This window comes from Triturus cristatus, chromosome 4_1, assembly GCF_964204655.1.
Source record: "Triturus cristatus chromosome 4_1, aTriCri1.1, whole genome shotgun sequence".
NCBI classification, from domain to species: Eukaryota; Metazoa; Chordata; class Amphibia; order Caudata; family Salamandridae; genus Triturus; species Triturus cristatus.
In genome coordinates this window covers 1,133,718,645-1,133,738,506 of record NC_140585.1, presented here as the reverse complement: position 1 = coordinate 1,133,738,506, position 19,862 = coordinate 1,133,718,645, and the positions used below count along the sequence as shown (strand labels likewise).

General features: G+C 39.4%; 1 protein-coding gene across 3 annotated transcripts in view; it reads right to left on the bottom strand.

The window, feature by feature from the left end:
* Nucleotides 1–19,862, bottom strand: part of ASB15 (ankyrin repeat and SOCS box containing 15) — a 130,221-nt gene that overhangs the window by 44,446 nt on the left and 65,913 nt on the right. For all 3 annotated transcript variants that reach the window (XM_085654197.1, XM_085654196.1, XM_085654198.1), the window contains one exon: nt 10,855–11,013. In XM_085654197.1, the coding sequence (XP_085510323.1) occupies nt 10,855–11,013 (159 nt within the window). The remainder of the gene's footprint in view (nt 1–10,854; nt 11,014–19,862) is intronic.

The window sequence follows — 19,862 nt, the reverse complement described above, 5'->3', positions numbered from 1 at the left end:
TTCCAATACTTGCACAATATATATTTAACACACAAAAACTGCTCCAAATGAATTGAGGGACGGATCCCATGTGCCTCAGATTCGGTGGACCAGTGGGCAATTTTCTACACACGGTGTGGAGCTTCACAATCCTTCGTTCCATTTGAGATTCCTTTGAAGGAAAGCTCAGTGTTGTCATTGGCCGCACAGTTGGGCTTACTCCTAAAATGGTTCGCCTTAATATGGTCGATGTAGAGGGATTTACACACACAGAGCAGACCCTTGTGTAACAGGGTCTGGTGATAGGGAAAACAGACATAGCCTGTCAGTGGCGACGGACTGCAGCTGCATCCAGGGGACATGGAGAGTGTAGATGGACCTTTGCTGTTTAAGGGAAAAACCTGTTTATGAAGCCAGTGCTGCCCCAGAAAGCACGGAAGGGTATGGGGGTGAGGGAGAGGATGGGGTTGGGAGGGATTTTGTGACAATGCTTAATGTGCATAAGTCATTTTGGATGACTAATTGTTTTATCAAGAATAGGTGATAAATTCTGTACTGAAAACAAATTTTTATATTAGCCTGAAGTGGGCAATCTGCAAAATGATCACACTGTAATTGTTTGTTGCTAATGGTAAAGGTGTTTCATCATAAAATCCCCCCAAAAATACAGTTTTTAACAATTTCTTGTCCACTAATAAAGGAAGCCCAGATAGTTGCTAGAACTCTCATAATAAATTAAACATGAAAGTGGCTTCCCAGCACTTTTTCTTTTTCAAATTAGATTGTATACTTCGAAATTGGTGTCCTATTTAACTTAAAATGTTGGTAACTCTTTGGACTGGCTGCTCTCTGCAGCAACATGCGTTCTTTTTACATGTGAGTTGGTGAACTTCCCTATTTATGGGTAGAAACAGACTCTGTGGGCCATGTGGGTGGAGCCACCGGGGTTGATGGTGTCAACATGCCAGCTCACTACTCCCACAGGGTGAGGCTACTGTGATTTACCCCTCCCTCTGAGCATAGGGGTGATGTGGAACAATATGTTGTGCATGTTCCTGTAGATCTCATATATTTGGATTATTGGACATTGCGGTTCCTGTGCCATCAAACACACCAAGGTGAGTACGGATTCATTCTGCGTTACCATTGTCACCCGATTTCATGATCAGTCCAAAGGAGATTCACATCTGTAGCCACTGCATCTATCTTGGTTTCAAGCATAGATTTGGTATCTAAAACTGCTTTCAATCTGGCGTCAAACTTTTCAGAGTTGCCCCAGGGTTGCTTCCACAGATCTCAGCGATCCTTCAGTGTTTGTAGCACCTTCAATATGCATCTCCACTGATTTGTCAGTGCCTGAGCCCCTCCCACTTTTCAATTGCACCATTGCTCCAGCAGCTGAACTTTTAAAAAGGTGATTGAGCCTGTATACCTCACTTCAAGGACACAGGATAAAAAAGTCCTGCTCAATACTACTGATCACTACATGGTATGCTGCCACCACCACACTTGTGCTGCTTACTACTCCTGGTGTAGGCTATAGCTATGAGGTGTAGCCCTTTGAGTGCTCCACCTCGGTCCAATAAGACTGCAGTAGGTGAGACAGGCCAATGTCATGTCACACATGCATGATACTTGTTCACCTATGACAAAAAATCAGCATTCGTGATCCACACAACAATATAGCCTGGCCCTTCAGGGAACGGGTACTCGTCTTTATCATGCAGAGGAACTTTCCCCCCCAACAAAAGGATAAACCCAAAAATAAAATAAATGCAATTCTTATTTGCCAAAATAAATGCTGTTTAGACAAAAATAAGTTGCACACACAAGTGTCCCAGCATTAATCCTGCTATGATAGCTATTCTCTTGAAAACACTTGAATGCTTACTCTGACAATTGTTACACCTATTTACAATTTTTGATTTGTTGTGTTTTCTGATTATTTTGAACTTAACTCCTTATATGGCTCCTCATAATCAGGAAGTAGGACGTGAGTCACATAGTTTAGAATCTGGTCTTCTAGCTATTACAGATGATTTAAGAAGTATCTTGGATCAGGGGGGGCACTATCAGCAGCACTCAATGCAGTCTCATGCAGCTGTATTCTGTAGGCTTCTGGAATTTGACATCTGTAGGAATACTCTGAGTTAGCTGCAGTCCTGCTTCATGGACAGTATTCAGATAGCCTCTATGTCACCTCACCACTCAGTACCACTTACCCTAAAATGAGGCATCCCTCAGGGTTCAGTATTGAGCCCCACTCCATTTAATAGTTATATGTATATGCTAGCTGCAGGGGTAAGAGCCTACAGCTTCAATCTAGTCGCCCATGGTGATGATACACAAATCCTTGTATCCATCCCCAGAAGAGGTTGAAGATATGAGATCTAATTTCAGAAGTTGCATGTCTCGAGTCACAAGTTAGCGAGGCAAAATTGCCAAAAGCTTAACGGAGAAAAGACTGACATTCTGGTCTTTGGAATGGTGGCCAAGAGAACTTGATGCACCTCTATCCCTTACTAACGTGGCAAGGAATTTAGAAGTCACTGCTCACACCTCCTTAACATTCTCTAAACAAATCAACACTGTTGCCACCTCCTGTTTTTGTATTTTAAAATCCTTGCATAATAAAGTTTTTCTTCTTTTAACCACCACTTCTCGTAAAACTGTGGTTCAGACCCTGATATCATCCATAATTGATTATGAGCAGTTTCATTTATCTAAGGATTCCACAATACATTCCAAACAGGTTACAGATAGTTTAAATTGCAGCAGTTAGATTTGATTTTTTGGGGAATTCCCAAGCATTGTTCTGTTAAATAGCATCTGACAGCTCTACATTTTATTCAAGGCGCTTTGCTGATCGCACAATGAGGTTTCCCACAAAAGCCCTTCCTACCTGACCCTCAAAATCTCAGTATTAGTGCCCACTTGCAGTTTGTGATCTGCAACGGGACAATTGCTGATTGTCACAAAAGTCTTGTGAAGTCAACTGTGAGTTTGAATTTTGTTCTATTTTGCGGGCAAACTTCAAAACTCTATACCTTTCCACCTAAGATCATTGAATAACAACAATTGCTTTAGGGAAAATATTAAAACGTGTTTATTTCAAATGAACTTCTAGTTTCTTTATCCATCACTGCTGTATCTTTAGCGCCTGGATGCGTTTTAGCTAGCAGATTATTTTATAAATTCTGTTCTATTCTATTCTTTCCTAGTCTATTCTAACCAGTGGCTCTTCAATTCTAAAGTTGTGAGATTGCTATTCAAGGTAGATTTAAACCATCTAGGAGAGGGGAAAGAACTGATCCCATGATGAAGTGGATTTCAGTGATGCGAGACAGAAGACGGCGTGATCTCAAACCTGATACTGCATAAGGAGGTTTAGGTATTTTCAGTAGGTTCCAGTTGGCATTACATTTATAACTTTAGGGGGGGTTTAACGGGCCAAAATAGTGGAAATCTAGTCTGGGGAAATATAGTGCACCACTTTGAGTACAATTATAAACAGCTTGCAATAGGCCGTCCTTTTTAGAAAGAGGCCTTAAGCTTCATGACTAAAGGAAGTGGGTAGTGTGAGCCTGAACAGGACGAATAGGGTTCTGGTACCCCAAAAAAGAACCTGGTTGAATGGGGTGTATGAATATTGAGGGAAGTCCATGAGTAGACTATTTTAATATTCAAGTTTATTGTGCCCAAATCATTTATTAAGTTCCATAGAGGTACAGAAACATGAGCGCAATTTCCTTATGTTTAGTAATTGGTACAGGCTTGCATTTGTCATGGTAGTAATAAACAAATCCATTTGCACCAAAGGGTTGAAGAGCACATGAAGATTTCTTGCAGAGGAGGGAAAGTCATACTATTGGGGGGAAACGGTGGGTAAAACTAGGTAGAAGGGTGTGTGCAAAAAAGGGCGTAAAAACAGACTTTTGAGCCATTTAATGTAGAATGATGGTGAAGGAACTAGAAATGCATAATTGGGAATAGGTAGAGAAGGTAGAAAAGGAGAAGAATGAGATGGAGAAACCAAAAGTGGAGATAATAACCCCAAGTGAGGTGGGTAGAAGGAAAATAGGAGCAGTCCTTGGGCTGGCCCTTAAAGGAACCCAAATGATAGACTGGTCAGTGGAGAGCTTTTCAAATCTCTAAACAGAGACAAAGCAGCCAGGGACATAAGAGGAAAGCCACTGCAGGGGAAAGCCCAAAGGCAAATAGTATAGAAGGAATAAAAGAAGGAAGAGAGATGTACAGTGTTAAATACTGCAGAAAGATCAGTAGGTATGAAGATAGGAGAGTGTGCTGTTGGTGAGCAGAGGAGATCAAGTGGTTTCTGTTGAATGATGAGCACAGAAGCCCAACCAGAAGCGATACGAAGTTTGGTAGAAGAGAGCTATATAGCAATTTGGTCAAAAACTAGGCATGATTGTATCTAGGAAATGAAAGAGAGTTGGCAAAGTGGACAATAGTGGAAGTGGGATGTTGGTGGTGTTGTTCAATAAAGGTTGTAGAACAACACAGATGAAATGGAATTGAGATCCAGGTAATGAGGTGTGATTGTCTAAAGAAATTAAGAACAGAGGTACACTTGAAGAAAACCCCAAGTGTTTAATAGTCTGTGGCCTGAAGTGAGAAGAAGGTTTTTTGTGGGCTGAGGGGGTTAGATGATTTTCATGATGGGCTAGTGAATATGAAAATGAGAATAAACTCCATTGGTGAAGTAGTAAAGAGGTCAAAGAAATCTGTGGAGTGAGATTGGAATGTGACAGAGCTCAAGGAGGTAGTCATTAAACTAGAGAGGGTGTGTCTAATAGTGGAAGTCTTGTAGCAGAAGTATGATGCAACACCACTGTCTAAGAATGAAGATGGAGTTATGAATGGACTTGGAGGTGTGATTTGGTTGTTGTATGTGCGAAACATTGAGAAGGGGACCATAATGGGATAATGTTTTGAAAGAAAGTGGGATTGGCATTATCCAATGTTGGAGAAAATAAGTTCAAAGTTTATCTATCACTGTTAGGTTTTTCTGGAGTATTAACTTTATGCTAATTGCAAATGACTGCCCTTGTCTGGTATTCAGTAAGCAAATGTCAGGTGTGATCCAAGGTTGAGAATTTCGAGTAGTTGGAGAGGATATGACAATGAATACCTTACAGAGAGGAATTTTGAAGGATTTTGTGGAAATGGTCATAGGATGAGAAGTGAGGTTTTGAGTAAGTAAGGTTGTAACAGACTATGCAGGAAACCAGGGAGAGTAGCACTAGCATGCGTTCTTTTTAAAACAGTAGAAAAAGTGAGGCACTATGCATGGGTCCAACACAGGGCATTAACACACACCAGGTATGCTTTCATAGAACACACAAACATTGTCTTTGGTATAGAAGAGGTTACGTTCTAATATTTTGCATAACCTTATATGTATTTAGCATTTTATACCACATGTAACTGAAGAGTAATAAAAAAGTAAGGACAATAGGAGCGAAGCTAGTCCAGGAGGAAAATGCTACTTGATACCTGCCAATGAATGGCAGTAACTTCCTTGTTTTGGAGTATTATGACTGACACACATTACACTGGGTCACAGAAGAGAATCTCTGGAATCCATGCAAACAAGTGCCAGAAGAGTGCTCACTTATGTTGCTTCCAAGTGCAACTTCCTCCACTTGTACACTTGTGTTAACACCTCATTTTGCAAAATCCAGCACTGCATCTCAGCCTATGCTGTTGGATTTGGTGTTTTCATTTTCACGTTTTGCCATATTGTGCACATAGTGAGGACACCTGTACATTTTGTTTCCTTTCTCTACAGACTCAAGTAGCTAACCAGAAGTTAATAGTGACACTGCTAAAATCCATTGCACCTAATTACCTGTATCTTCTTCTATGCAATGCTAAGTCCTTTATTGAATCTAGGCTTGCGTGCCTTGTGACTCTTTCATCTGGACATGAGAGAACTCCAACAAGATGTAGCTGAAAGGTAGCAGTACCTTTACTACTCTAGTCCTCTTTGTCTTGCCAGAAATGGTGAAGAAATCTCCTGATGCCAAGCTGATCCTAATACCTGTCCACCCCTTGTAAAGGATTTATGTGATAAATTGACTTTTACATCCTTACTCTTCCCTAACCTGAAGGCCACGCTTCTCTTTTTTGGGCGATGTACCTTTAGGAGAACTATAGTCCATCCCTCATTGGAGATGTGCCTTTTTATATGTTTCAAAGCTAATTTCCTTTTATCTGTCTCACCTTTGTTAGATGCATTCCTTCAACCATCTACTCCCACCTCTCCTCCTCAGAGGGCTAGCTTTGGAAAGAACCACTTGAAAAACAAGCAGTGACCAAGCCAAAAAGTCTCCGCTGTGAAATCTATTGGCTTTGCCATTGCTTGTTGGTATCTTAGACAGCCACTGGAATGTGTGAACATCCACAGGGGTCATCTTGGAGCAGAATATTGTTAAATGTTAAATTACAAAGATGCATAAAACGATAACCATGAACTTGGTTTAATTTCACCAAATCCTGTTAAAAGGTGCCCACAGTGGATGTCTGTGCTTTGAAATTAGAAATACCCACTAAGCATATGTACTCAAATGTGTGCATTACTATACATGGGTGGCCATTTTGGAATGGTCACAAAATCATTTCAAGATGGCCACCCACCAACAGTGCATCAGGCAGCAAAAACTGCAGGAAACCCATATTTCTTGGGGTAATCGCCATTATCTTAAATTTCTGGGTTATGACTTAGTGGCCTCCACTCGACAAACGTCCACTATTAGGGGTGTGGCCATTATCTCAAAAATTGGGGTTACGCAAGTTAAAAGACTTAAGCAAGATAATTCAGGAAGATGGTTAATTGCTGAACTACTTGTTAACAAATCCTTGCTTTCGATATGCTCCATATATGCATCTAATTTAGATGACCCGCAGATTTTGATGGATTTAAATGTGGAATTAGCCACTTGGTCACACCCTTTAATCTTCTGCGGTGACTTCAATATTGATATTCCCAGTTGGTTAGATATTATTAAGCATACTGCCTATGTCGGGCGGAAGCCCCAGGTCTATAAAGCACTTCGCACTCTACTCCTTGAACACAGGCTGGTAGACCTATGGCATGTTAATCATCCAGCTCATGATGGGTTCACCTTTTATTCAATACCCCACCAAAATATGGTCCGTATTGACTTTGCTTTCATTTCTCCTGAAGTCTCGGGGTCCACTAAGGTTCGAATTGATCCTCGGACTATATCCGATCATAATCCCATAGTTTTTAGCTTTTTATGGGATCGTCCGGCTCATCAAATAAGATCATGGACCTTCGATAGGAAATTACTACTGGATAAATTATATCATGAACGGATGTTAGTCTGGATCCCTGAGTTCTTTGAAATTAATAGCTCCACTGCATCAGTTGGCTTAGTCTGGGACACTTTCAAAGCTGCCTTGCGTGGCGAAACTAAGAGAGTAGCGTCCTATCGATGGCAAACAGAACAGCTGAATCTTAAAAATAGAATTGCAGTACTTCAACAAGCGGAGTTAGATCTGAGTACTACTATCCGAAATGGCGAAGATGTAACGATTTGCCAGAAAGCGGTTGCTCTCGCTAAGGCTAACCTCCTGGATCCTCTTTATGAGGATATAGCTGTTAAGTATTTTCAATTCCGTTCCTCGATGTATGAGCTGGGTGAAGCTTCCGCAAAGGTTTTAGCAAAGCGCCTACAACAAAGGGTTATAGCAAATCAAATATTAAAGGTTAAGGATCGGAGTGGTACATTACAAGATACACCCAGTGGAGTGTTAAATACCTTTGTTGAGTTTTACTCAGTGCTATACACCGAGGAACCAAATATACTCGAACAGCAACAAAAACAGCTAGAACATTTCTTTAAATCTCTTGATTCCCAGACGCCTTCTCTAGATCAGAATTGAATTCTTGCTGAACCTATCAGTTGGGAAGAAATTGTAGCTGCTATAAAATCTCTCTCCACTGGTAAAGCAGCGGGGCCCGATCTTATTCATCTCGAATTTTACAAGACTTTTTCACACCTATTCAAGCAGCAGATGCTGGAAGTTTTTCAACTTGCCCAGATGGGGGTCATTCCTGACTCCTGGCGGCAGTCGACTATCGTACTATTTAAAAAGAAGGGTAAAGATGAATCAAACCCAGCATCATATCGGCCCATCGCATTAATAAACACCGACAGCAAAATCTACTCAAGGGTCTTGGCGTTTCGTCTTGTCCAAATAATTTCTCCTTTAGTCTCTATCCGTCAGCACGGGTTTATCCCCGGTAGAGACACCACCGATCACATCAGACGGGTTATCGCCCTTTTAGATTGGGCCCAGGTGACAAACTCTCCCCTCGGGGTGATCCTGTTGAACGCCGAGAAGGCGTTCGACAGGGTCTCCTGGGGGTACCTATGGGCCGTCTTGCATTGGAAGGGGATAGCTCCCGAATTTATCCTTGCTTTACAAACTCTCTACATATCTCCAATAGCCAAAATCCGTATTTCAGGAACTGAATCAAGTTACTTTCCTATCACTCGTAGTACCAGGCAAGGATGCCCCTGCTCCCCTCTTCTTTTTGCTTTATTTATTGATCCTTTTCTCTCTTTAATAGAAAAATCCCAAAATATTTCTCCAATCATAGTCCATGGCATTGAGTATAAGGCATTGGCATATGCCGATGACATAGTGGTATTAACAGACAACATCACTGTCTCTTTTCCGGCATTGGAGACTCTAGCAGCTCAATTTGGCTTAATTTCAGGCTACAAGCTTAATATCACAAAAACACAAATACTGCAATCATCGGCTATGCCAACGTCGTCTGCTCCTATCAGTGCACTGGCAACATATCTTGGTATACAGATCTCGGCTGAAGTCGATCAAATATCTGACTTGAATTATTTACCTGTTATTGATCTGCTTCACAACAAGCTAGAACGGCTGAATCATCTTCATCTTTCTTTATTTGGGCGTTGTAATGTTCTTAAAATGCTGGTTCTCCCAAAATTCTTATATCTATTCAGATCCATTCCATTATTAATCTCTAACTCTACTTTAACAAAAGCACAAAGGATTTGCCAAAGGTTTCTATGGGCATATCGTAAGCCAAGACGAGCTTCTAAATGGACCTGTCTTCCGCAGGAACGTGGGGGCTGGTCAGTTCCAAATTTAGTCTATTACTATTGGGCAGCTATGATTCAGCAATTTGCCTTCCCACTATTTGGGAAGACTGTGGAGCTATCCCTGCATCTGACCCCATCAATATACACAATTGCATTAGGTGACGCCACAAAAGGGATACTAACACGTATCCTTGAGCCAAGTTATTTAAAAAAAACGAGGTTTAAGGTTGCATGGGCCCTGTTTACGATCTGGCAAAAAATCCGCCGCCTCTCTTCCATTCATAAGCTTAATTACTACACACCACTGAATGCTTCCGGATTACTTCCAGTGATATTTCAAGAAGAAGTAGCCTCCATCTGGGCCTCTCAAGGCCTGAGGGTTATAGGAGACTTCGCTGACTCTGGCCTGTTGGCCTCTTTTTCTTTTTTGAAACATAAATTTCAATTACAGTCTAATCATTTTTTTAAATACTTACAAATTAGAAGTTTTTTCGATAAAAAACCCTTAGAAAACAAAATACTGTTTGATAAAATCTTAATATTTGAATTAGTTAAAAGGAAAGCTAAAATCGGTATATTATATCAAACCCTCTTGTCTCAACTCCCAGATGATTTAGTGGATTACAATAACAAATGGGCGGTTAAATTCGGGGTACCCTCCATTGATCTGAAATTTTCATTGTTGTTAGCCAGGACGGTTTTTGTCTCTGGTACCCTCCGCACTCAAAGTTACATGGCCATGTTCAATCTCTATTATACTCCAGCAAAACTAGTCAGATGGGGGACTGTCACTGGGGGCAAAAGTTCATCATGTGCAAGATGTAAATTTCCATCCGCTGATTCTCTTCATATGTTTTATGATTGCCCTAAGTCACTTTTCATCAATCAAATCGAAACATTTCTCACACAGATCACTCAATCTCCAATCAAAAATCTCTGCTGAAATGGTAATTACTGGTTCTCAATACTCCATGATCTCTGCGAGATCAAGATATGTACACTCTTTTTTGTTTATTGCAATGGCAATGTTTAGACTGTGTATTACATCTCTTTGGATAAATTCTGAGCCCCCTACTTTTTTTCACTGGCAGGCCAGGATGCTGGCATGGTTTAAATTAGAAACTGCTGTACAAAAGTTTCAGGGAAGGCGAAGACGTCTAATTGCCTCTAAGAACTGGACCCCCTTTCAAGATTGGTTAGCAACTTAATAATGTATTCCTGCTCATGTATTGTTTCTTTGTATATATTCTTATATGATCCGGTTTTCAATTTCTTCATTGATAATGCATTTTTGTTCTGTAATATTTTTTATGGTACCTGTCTGTATGAACTGTATATCGCCAATCCTTCCCCCACCACTGCGGGGGGATGGTTAAAAAAAAAAGAAAAATCTTCAATAAAAAAAAAAAAAAAAAAAAGGCAGCAAAAACTGTTTAAAAAGGGTGGACTTATGAGGCAAGAGAATGGGGGGGGGTGAAAGAATAGGAAAGAGAGGATGAAGAGTAGGAATAAGAAAGAGACAGGGAAAATATTCCATTTGAAGCATGGCAAAGCAAGGTATGACATGAGGTGTAAGACGTATATGCTTCTGGGCAGGAAAAACACAAAAATAGTTAGGAAAGATAGCAAATCAGGAGCAGAGAAGTAGGATAGGCAAGAAATCCATTCAATCATGAGCAAGGAGCTGACCAAAACCCACTCTAAACATATGTATTAGAAACAGTAGTTCTGATCTCATTACCAATGAGGAGAGGCGATTCTGCTCTGCTGTTCTTTGTGTTCGGCCAGACTCCTTTGTCCAGGAGTGTTTTAACATTTTCCACACAGCCAGCCTTGGCTGCTAGCGTTAGCGGTGTGTCACCATCATTGGTCTTCTGCTCCCAGATAGTTTTATTTGATGCTGTACAGAAGAGACAGACTATAGTGACTATTGTGCATGGATGACAAAGGATTAATTGCTGAAGCATATAGAGACAATATTTTGTTTCCATTTTAAAGAAAAGCCTAAATGAACCACAAATAATGCATGAACTGGCTAAATGAAAAACACAACAAATAAAGTATCTTTGGCATGAGGCACACCTTCAGAAAGCCAATAGGTCTGACTCTTGCTAAAGTTTGCAATGATGTCTATTTCATTCACACTGCAACTACTCTGGCAGTGCGAATGAGTTAGTGGGATCATTTGTGAATTGGTGGACAGGCTGCCTATTGACAAAGGAAGCAGATGCCACACTGTAACCCTCCTGTTATACTTGCCGTTTTCAGACCTGGTAGTATCACTTCCATTTAACATGTTGATGCAATGATATGAGCAAAATATAAGACCACTCATTGCCTTTGATGACCTGTCTTAGAGGTAAGCATGCAATACCATAAGGCTCACAGACACAGCACAAGTACAAAACTACACAAGCTGTCAAATGCATTAGATATTGAATATACCTAGCCGGGATATCCCTATGTATACACAAGTGGCTCCAAAACTAAGTCAGCCTCCAAATCTTTGCTGTTGGCAGGGCAAGTAAAGAAGCAGCACAATGTAGATATAGACAACACACAAGGAAAATATGGGGCACTTTTAAATGTAACATGTTCTTGTTACATGAAACTTCTCAATATGTTTCATCAGCTCAACCCACTTTAGCAGGTAATTTTTCCATGGGGTAGATCATGGGTATATGTCAACACAAATAGCCCCCAAAGAAGGAGAACATGTTTGCTTTTGATTATTCTTGATAAGGATTTTGGTGTACAACAACATCCAATCAACATATAAACACACATTAAAAGCAAACAATATATCAATTAATGCATCAATATTGTATGGATATGTCAATGATTTTATTAGGTGTGGTTTCGTATGACCATATTTACTTTTTTTAATGAGTAATACCTCAACTATAACACAATGACTGTATAGGGTCAGATTGTCATTACAAGTCCTATGTCAAACAATGATCACATAAAAAATACAGCATTACCAAGACATGATCTGGGACGGATAGGGCAACCGCTCAACTACATATCCAGTGTACCTTAATATTCTTTTCCTATCCAGAGCAATTTGACAAGTAATTCCATTTGTGAGCATTTGCTTTGGTTAATCCATCGAAGTTTTGGTCTCATCTGTAGCTAAGCAGTACTTGAGACCATCTTCAGGACAATGCAATTTTTGAAAGACTATTTATTTCATCCAATCACAATAGCTATACATTTACATTATAGAAACTTTAATAGAATTATAGCTTTATACTGAATAAAAGAGCTGGCTGACAATTGTCTAATGATAGGGTCCCACATCAACACAATGCCAACAGATCTGGTAAACTTCTTGGTAATTATTAACGTATTAAAAAAATATAATTCAGATTAATGTTATTAGGAACTCAGACAGAAACATACTAGCAGCTACCAAAAATGTAGCTAATGGATTTATGTTGTTCTATGCAAAATTAAACCAAGGCAAATTCCAAAAGTTCTTAACACTCAATGCACCACCTGCCATCTAGTTACAAGATAGATTTCCTGGATTGCCATGTATCTTTGGGTGAAATTCTTGATGTTATAACATTTCTCAAACCCCCCTTCCTCAAGTATTACACCAGTAGAATTTTACAAATGTTTTGCTTCTCATTGAACACCATATCTATTTCCATTGTTTAATGAATTCAAAATAATGTCTTAGTTGAAAGCTATTTTGTGGAAGCTTTAATTATTATCCTACCTAAAATGGATAAAGATAATACTTCTGTCTCAATTATAAACCTATTTCATGCTTAAATCAGGACTGCAAAATGTATGCAAAAGTATTGACAGGTAGACTCTCTACAGCTTTCTATTCCATTATTCACAAATATCAGACTGGACTTACAAAATCAAGCATTTCTACATGAAGGACTATGCCTATTTGTCATGTGTTAGCAAATCCCAAATTGCATGATTTTCTCCTACATTTCCTTGCTTTAGATGCTGAGGAAGCATTTGACAAAGTACATTGCAAACCCTATTTACAACTGTGGAGTTTTCAAGTTGGCTCTAATTTGCTAAATATGGTCAAGGTTTTATATCTTAAAGGACACACTCATCAAGAAATCGCACAGCGCAGCAAGCCACCCTACTGCGCTGCATGAAAGGACAGGAATGCGCCTTATTTAACAGTATGCGGTGCATTCTTGTTCTTTCCTTGCGCTGGCGCACGAACCACTGCCTAGCGCCATTGCAGGCACCCTTGTGACACAGTGCAAGGGGGCCTGCGTTGCAGACAGGATTGTTTTTGTGCAGGAAGGTGCACATTCCTGTGCAAAAACAAACCTCTGAGTAATTTTCCTCTTTGTATGTGTGCTGCAGAGTGCAACACAAAATCAGAGAAGCTAGAGCAAAGAGAAATAAAGATATTTGTCCTCTTTAGGCCGCACCGAGGGAGGCATATCATTTTGATGCATTCCCAGGTCCACCAGTAATAGTAAATCTGGAAACGCAGCAAAATTCATGGGTGGATGCATGGAAATACCCACTCTCCACCCTAGGAACACCTTCCTGGGGCAGAGTAACGCAATGCAGTGATTTGCGCTGGGTTGCGTTACTACGAATTTATCAAACCATGCAGGGACATGTAAGGAGGCAGTGTGTGGCTTGATAAATCTAACTTAGTTGTTGCGTCGCCCTTGCACCCCATTGCATGGTGCAAGGGCGACAAAACTCTTAGATATATGCCCCCCTGTCTGAAGTTACAATTTTTGTAAATGGAGTTACTTCTGATTCTGTCAGTTTGTTTATAAGTACTAGAGAATGTTGTCAATTATCATCTTTGCTCATTTTGCTAGCTATTGAACATTTGCTACATTGCGGAGCTTATTTATCATTCTTTCATGCAAAGCAAGACAGCCAGCAAAGGTACTATGCTGCGTTGCGGGAAAGGGAGAGTGGAAATGATCTCCATTTGGAAAGATATGGACTAATTCTGTTTTCTCCTTGCACTGGGACACTGTACAGACTAGCAGCAACTCAGCCACCCTTGCACCAGATGCAAGGGTGACTATGTTACAGGCAGGATTGTTTTTGTGTAGGAAGGGACACCTTTCTGTACAAAAACAATCTTCAGAGGCTTAATGCAGCACACATGGAAAGAGGAAATAATGAGGAGAAATAAAAATATTTCTCCATATTACATCTCACTGGGGAATGTGTATCATTTTGACGCATCCCCAGGTTTACTGGCTTTAGTAAATCTGGAAAAGCACCTAAATCCATGGGTAGATGCATGAGAATGCTCATGCTCCACAGACGGAATGCCTCCCACCTTGAAATGTAACATAACACAGCAAAAGCAGCTGCGTTTCATTACATTTCTTCACAAAACCACTCTAGACCGCACAAATAGCCCCTTGTATGTCTTTGTAAATATCACTGAAGCCTTTTCGTTGTCCGTGCACCACCTTGCGTGACGCAAGAACACAACGGCTTAATAAATCTGGGCCTGAATAAACAGATTTTTCCAATTGAACGTTTATTGTACTCCAGACATGCTAAATAATTTTGGTAATCTATGTTGCAAAAATATCTGGGTGTTTCTTTATTTAAATCTATTAAAGGTACTGTTGATAGAATCTGTGAACTTATGATTCTGAAACTTAAAGAAAATATCAATAAATGGCCTTCTCTATTTCTTGGTTGTTGGGGCAGAACTGAAGTGAAGTGGGAAAATGGTTATTGTACCAAAATTTGTATATTTGCTATCTATGCTATCTATGCTTCCTTAGAATGTCCTACTACCTTTTTCAAATGCAGAAAATAAAACCTCCAAATTTCTGTGAAATAAAAAAAATCTAACTTATCATGTACTTATCACCAAGATAAATGAAGTTTAGGTTTACCAGATTTTCAAAAATATAATTTATTGTCCCTGGTTATCATTCTCTCTTTATGGGCGTAGAGACTTGAATTCTACTACGATTCCTAACTGGGTGTTATTTGAAAAAATATGATTAAGCCGTTCCATGACCAATTATCCTATTAACTTCCAATTTCCAGTAGTAAGTTGAACAATGTATTGCGGATAATTTAAATGACTAGATTAGCCCATTTAGAATGTAGTTCTATTTTCCTTTTGAATTTTGCATGTTCCCAAAAATTTGCCCTTTGGTATAATCCTCATTTGAAGTAAAGAGCTAACACGTCTGGAAATCTTGGATTGAGTCTGGTATGCCTTTTTTACATCACGTATGCCATTGAAATGTCTGTATCTTTTTATGTTTTGCAAGTTAAATACAAATTTTCATCTGCTCATTATTATAAATGTGAAAGTTTATGAAATTATATGCTACATGTTTTCTAAAACACAGAACCAGTGGCTACAATTAGAGATTCAGTGATACACTTCAATATTTCTCTTAAATCTGGTATTTGGCATCCAAAGTATATAAAAAAGATATTAACTATTATTCAAATACTTAAATACTTTTCCCGCATCTTGGAAAAAGAGTTTTCTTTTACTCTTCTAAGTCCTAACCAATGTATACAATTTGGCTTTGCCATGTCTCAGGTCCATTATTAGTGGCCCTCTATCAGACTAACTGAGTAGTGCTTTATAAATATCATGGACTTCTGATAAATTATACAGAGCTAATTTAGTGGACTTCCCATTATGTTTTCATTTTAAACTCGAAAGCATTTTTCTGAAACATCTTTTTTATGATCAGTCTTTTATCCTTGGATTTTTGAAGAATGCAAAACGGTAAAACATTTTTGAATATCTCAGATAATATTGCTTATAAGATAATAATACATAAATAATTTGCTCTATCCTCCTGACTCTACACAATTCAAGCAAAACTGCTTTATTTTTCTTATTTTGCCAGGTATTAAATCTATTACCATGAATTGGAAAATAATACATGGTCAGGGAGAAACTCTTCTGCGCTCAACAACAAAGTCCCTGAGTATGCACCACAAAGCCATTTGAACTGATTGCATTTGGATGCCGATGGCAAGACTTCGCTTTTAAAATGGCAAAGTTTAAGAGGTATTGTAGCAGAGATGCAGATAATTATACATTATTTTGTGGAACTTATATAAGCACCAAAAGGATGAAATGTGGTTGAAGTACTGTAGTCAGGCACCACAAGAAGCAAAGGAAGGAATCTATTGTTGCCTTTCACAGGACCACCATCAAGGTCCTACCTGCCCGCTAAACACAATGTAGGATAAGGATGCTACTAAATCAACACTGACTGCCATTTCAAGAGAAGAAGAAAAAAGGCACACTCACATACTAGCAACTCCAGCCACTATCCAAAGAAGATGGGAACTCAAGAAAACTATCATATAAAGATCTCAATGTATTTCATGGATCTCTCCCAGTAAATCCAGTGACTCTCTTTTAATGAATGCAGGACACTTCAAAAATGAGTTTGGCCAGACATTAGCCATTGCAGCACAATGATCCTATATAGTCCTAAGTCAAAGGATAGCTTTGGCCCTGAAAACTGAAGGAAACCTCTGAATGCAGTCAGTATAAAGTTACTTGCTTATATTTCATTATATTATAGTATGTGATGGCGGCTATTAGTTAATAAGAGACCAATAGCTGTCAGCTTGCTAATTCTCAATTTCTCGTGAATTTCTTGTTACTGGTCATCACATTTTGCACCTGGGTACCATAAAAAAAATCACCTTCGAAGCATTTCAGATAGATGTCCAAAAAATATGTTCTCCAACTAGAGGAGAGGAAAGTTAAGGCCTGACGGGCACACTCTGTTTCAAGCACTGATTGCGGTGGTATGGAAAGTGAACTCTCCTGCAGGGCAGGAGATCAGCATTAGTTTTTGCCAGACGTCAGTGCGTTTTCTTTTCTTCTAGGTAATGCCCACATAATCTACAGATCTGTGCCTTATCTTACGTCAAAATGGCATCGAATTGGAGTAAGTCCAACAACACTTCTATCCCCTCTCCCTTGTGTACCTATGCTTCCATTCTAGATGGTCCTTGGGCGTTTGATGGTAGCAGGACAGAATAATGGCCTGGACAGCTTGTACAGTCTATTTCTATGGGACTGGTTTGACTGGTGGAGTACAGTTACTGATTTACGCTTGTGGTTTTGGTTAATGAACCTCTGTTGCATAACCTCTGTCTGATCGTTATTTTGGTATATTTGTAAGCGAACAAGATTAGTGATTCTTCCTGGGTTGGTTTTGCATGGGTAAATTTTCACTAGTCTTGCTGGCTTGATCGTATCCTACTGTCATGTCTTGAGCCCTGTAGTGTCTTGCATGGTTGTTCATTTTGAATGCTGCTATATTCTAACACCACACTGTGGACTACTTCACATTCATGTGGTATTTGCATACCCTCTTAAAATACTAGCGAGATGTCAAAGTTAAACTTGTATCAATGACATCTGGTGTGATCCACACATTATGTGTGACATTCCCTGAAAGTCTCAGAAGACCAATCCAGTCTTTGATTCTGCCGAGATCAAAGACGTATTACTGTTAAACTGGGACAGGTGCTGCCATCCTCGTATGGATCTCTTAATCTGGCTCATTTTTGCTCCTTCCTGCTGCCTCAGGATTCATGGCCATCCTTAGTCGAAACCATTCCATCACCCATGGGCTTCTATATGCCTTATCCTATTCTACTCTTTGCAGAGTTTTGAGGAAAATCAGGAATGGTGGGGCAGAGGTCTCTCTGGTGTCACACTGTTGGACTTACAGACCTTGGGACCCTCCCCTGCAATGCATACCACTGTGGTGCCCGTTGCTCCAAGATTCCTTTCTCCTGGGGCTCTAGTTGGGGCTGTGGAATTTGGAAGGTTGAGCTGCAAGCATGGAGTTGTTCACAGATTACGTACTATGCTTAAACTGTACTTCCGTCTTTCGTGGAACGTTGAGGCCTAGTGCACCTGGACTGGAGTGCTGGTCATCTTTTGAGAAGCAGACAGAATTCTTGATTTTCCTCATGCTGGCTCCTGTCGGGTCTTGATGTCTCCTATTTTCAGTGATAATGATTGGACATCAATGCTTTGAGGGGCTTGAAAATCCAGCATTAGAAGGCCTGGCCTCTTTCCATTTTATAAGGTTGTTTATCAAATGCCTAATGACTCATTCTGGTGTTCCCTCTTGACCTTGGCTTCTGTCCACCAAGGGCTATAGAGCATTCCTTTCAAATCATTAGTCAGTGGACCTAAGGTATCTTAAAACCACCATGATTTGTTTTGATTGCCTTCTGCCCCAGGAGCCAGCTGGGCAAAGTCAGTGTTTTCCTGTGGAGTAAGCCTTACATTGGTCTCCTAGCTATGCTTCCTTAGCCTTTTTAACTGTCTACAGGATTTTATCTACCTGAATGTTTTTTTGATAATTCCTAAGCAACATACAAGTCAGAGCCTAGTCACAAACTGCTTCTTGTAGTAGGTTTAGTAGTACTAGAATAGTACTACTCACATACTACAAAATGCTATTTACAAACCTACTTGCGGTGGTCTCTGCCTTGTTTATCTTTTATGTGCAGAAATCCCTGCCCGAGTACACAGATATCTTCACACGTACATCTACGTTTTAGTAGTAAATGTGGGAAATATAAGGAGATTCACTGGGAGATGAGGAATACTTACTATTAAATGGGAGCAGTTTAGGGTGAGTAAGGAGGGGTTAAGGGAAGGATAGGGAGGGGTTTAGAAAAGGATATGCACCCACCCACACAAAGAGCAAGCTTGTTCCCATTCACAAACTGTACTTCTACTTCTAAAGTTACTACAGCAATAAATTAACTAAAACAGTAGTAAATGAACTCCAGCACCACATATGGCCAACTACTGGTACTACAACAACTTCCCATAGAAATTAATGGAGGCAGGGACTTGCAAAAACACTCCGTAGGAAACAATGTGCAATACATTAATTTATTTCAACTTCTTAAAAATATATACTATTTAAATCAAAAAATGAAAATAATTATATATAAACAAAAACAATATTTTATTATAAAATATTTTAAGAACATTTTTGATTTAATAATAAGAGGATTTTTTTTTTAAAGAATTAAATAATGTATATTACTGTTATGCCTAACTTTCAGTAATTATTTAATACGTAATACATTAATATAATCATTTTACTTCAGGTGTGTTTTCTATAAATCTTTCAAAACATGATTTTAAGTTAATGTAATATACTACATTAATTACACATTTAATTCAAAATTTAGATATGATGCTTGCAGCATTTTATTCTACATTTAAAAGTATAGAAAATCAATTTACATTAATTTGTCACACTAAGCTAGATTTCGATTTTTATTTAAGTTTAATAAACGTTTTACAATTTCTGTATAGTTTATCGCAGGGAGCTATTCGTCCCAGTGGCATAGATCTCCTCCTACGTATGAAAATGTAGAAGTAACTTTAAAATTGTAAATTGGGGTCAAGCCTCTAAGGGCAGAATGATCTTATTCAGTTCAGTCAGTGTAATTTCAGTATATTATACTGTGTCATGGTAACCATTCGTTATTAAGAGGCCACTTTCTGTCTGCTAGCTATAACTCAATTTCTCTTGACTTTCGTGTTATTGATCAATACATCTTGCACCTGGGTAAAACAACAAAAATCACTGTTGAAACATTTCAGCTGAATGACCAAAAATGATATTCTCCTAGTAGAAAAGAGGAAAGTTAAGGTCTGACAGGCGCATTCTCAGTGGCATAGCTAGGCCTCCTGCCGCCTGTTGCAGTCCCTGCGTTTGCCACCCACGGCAG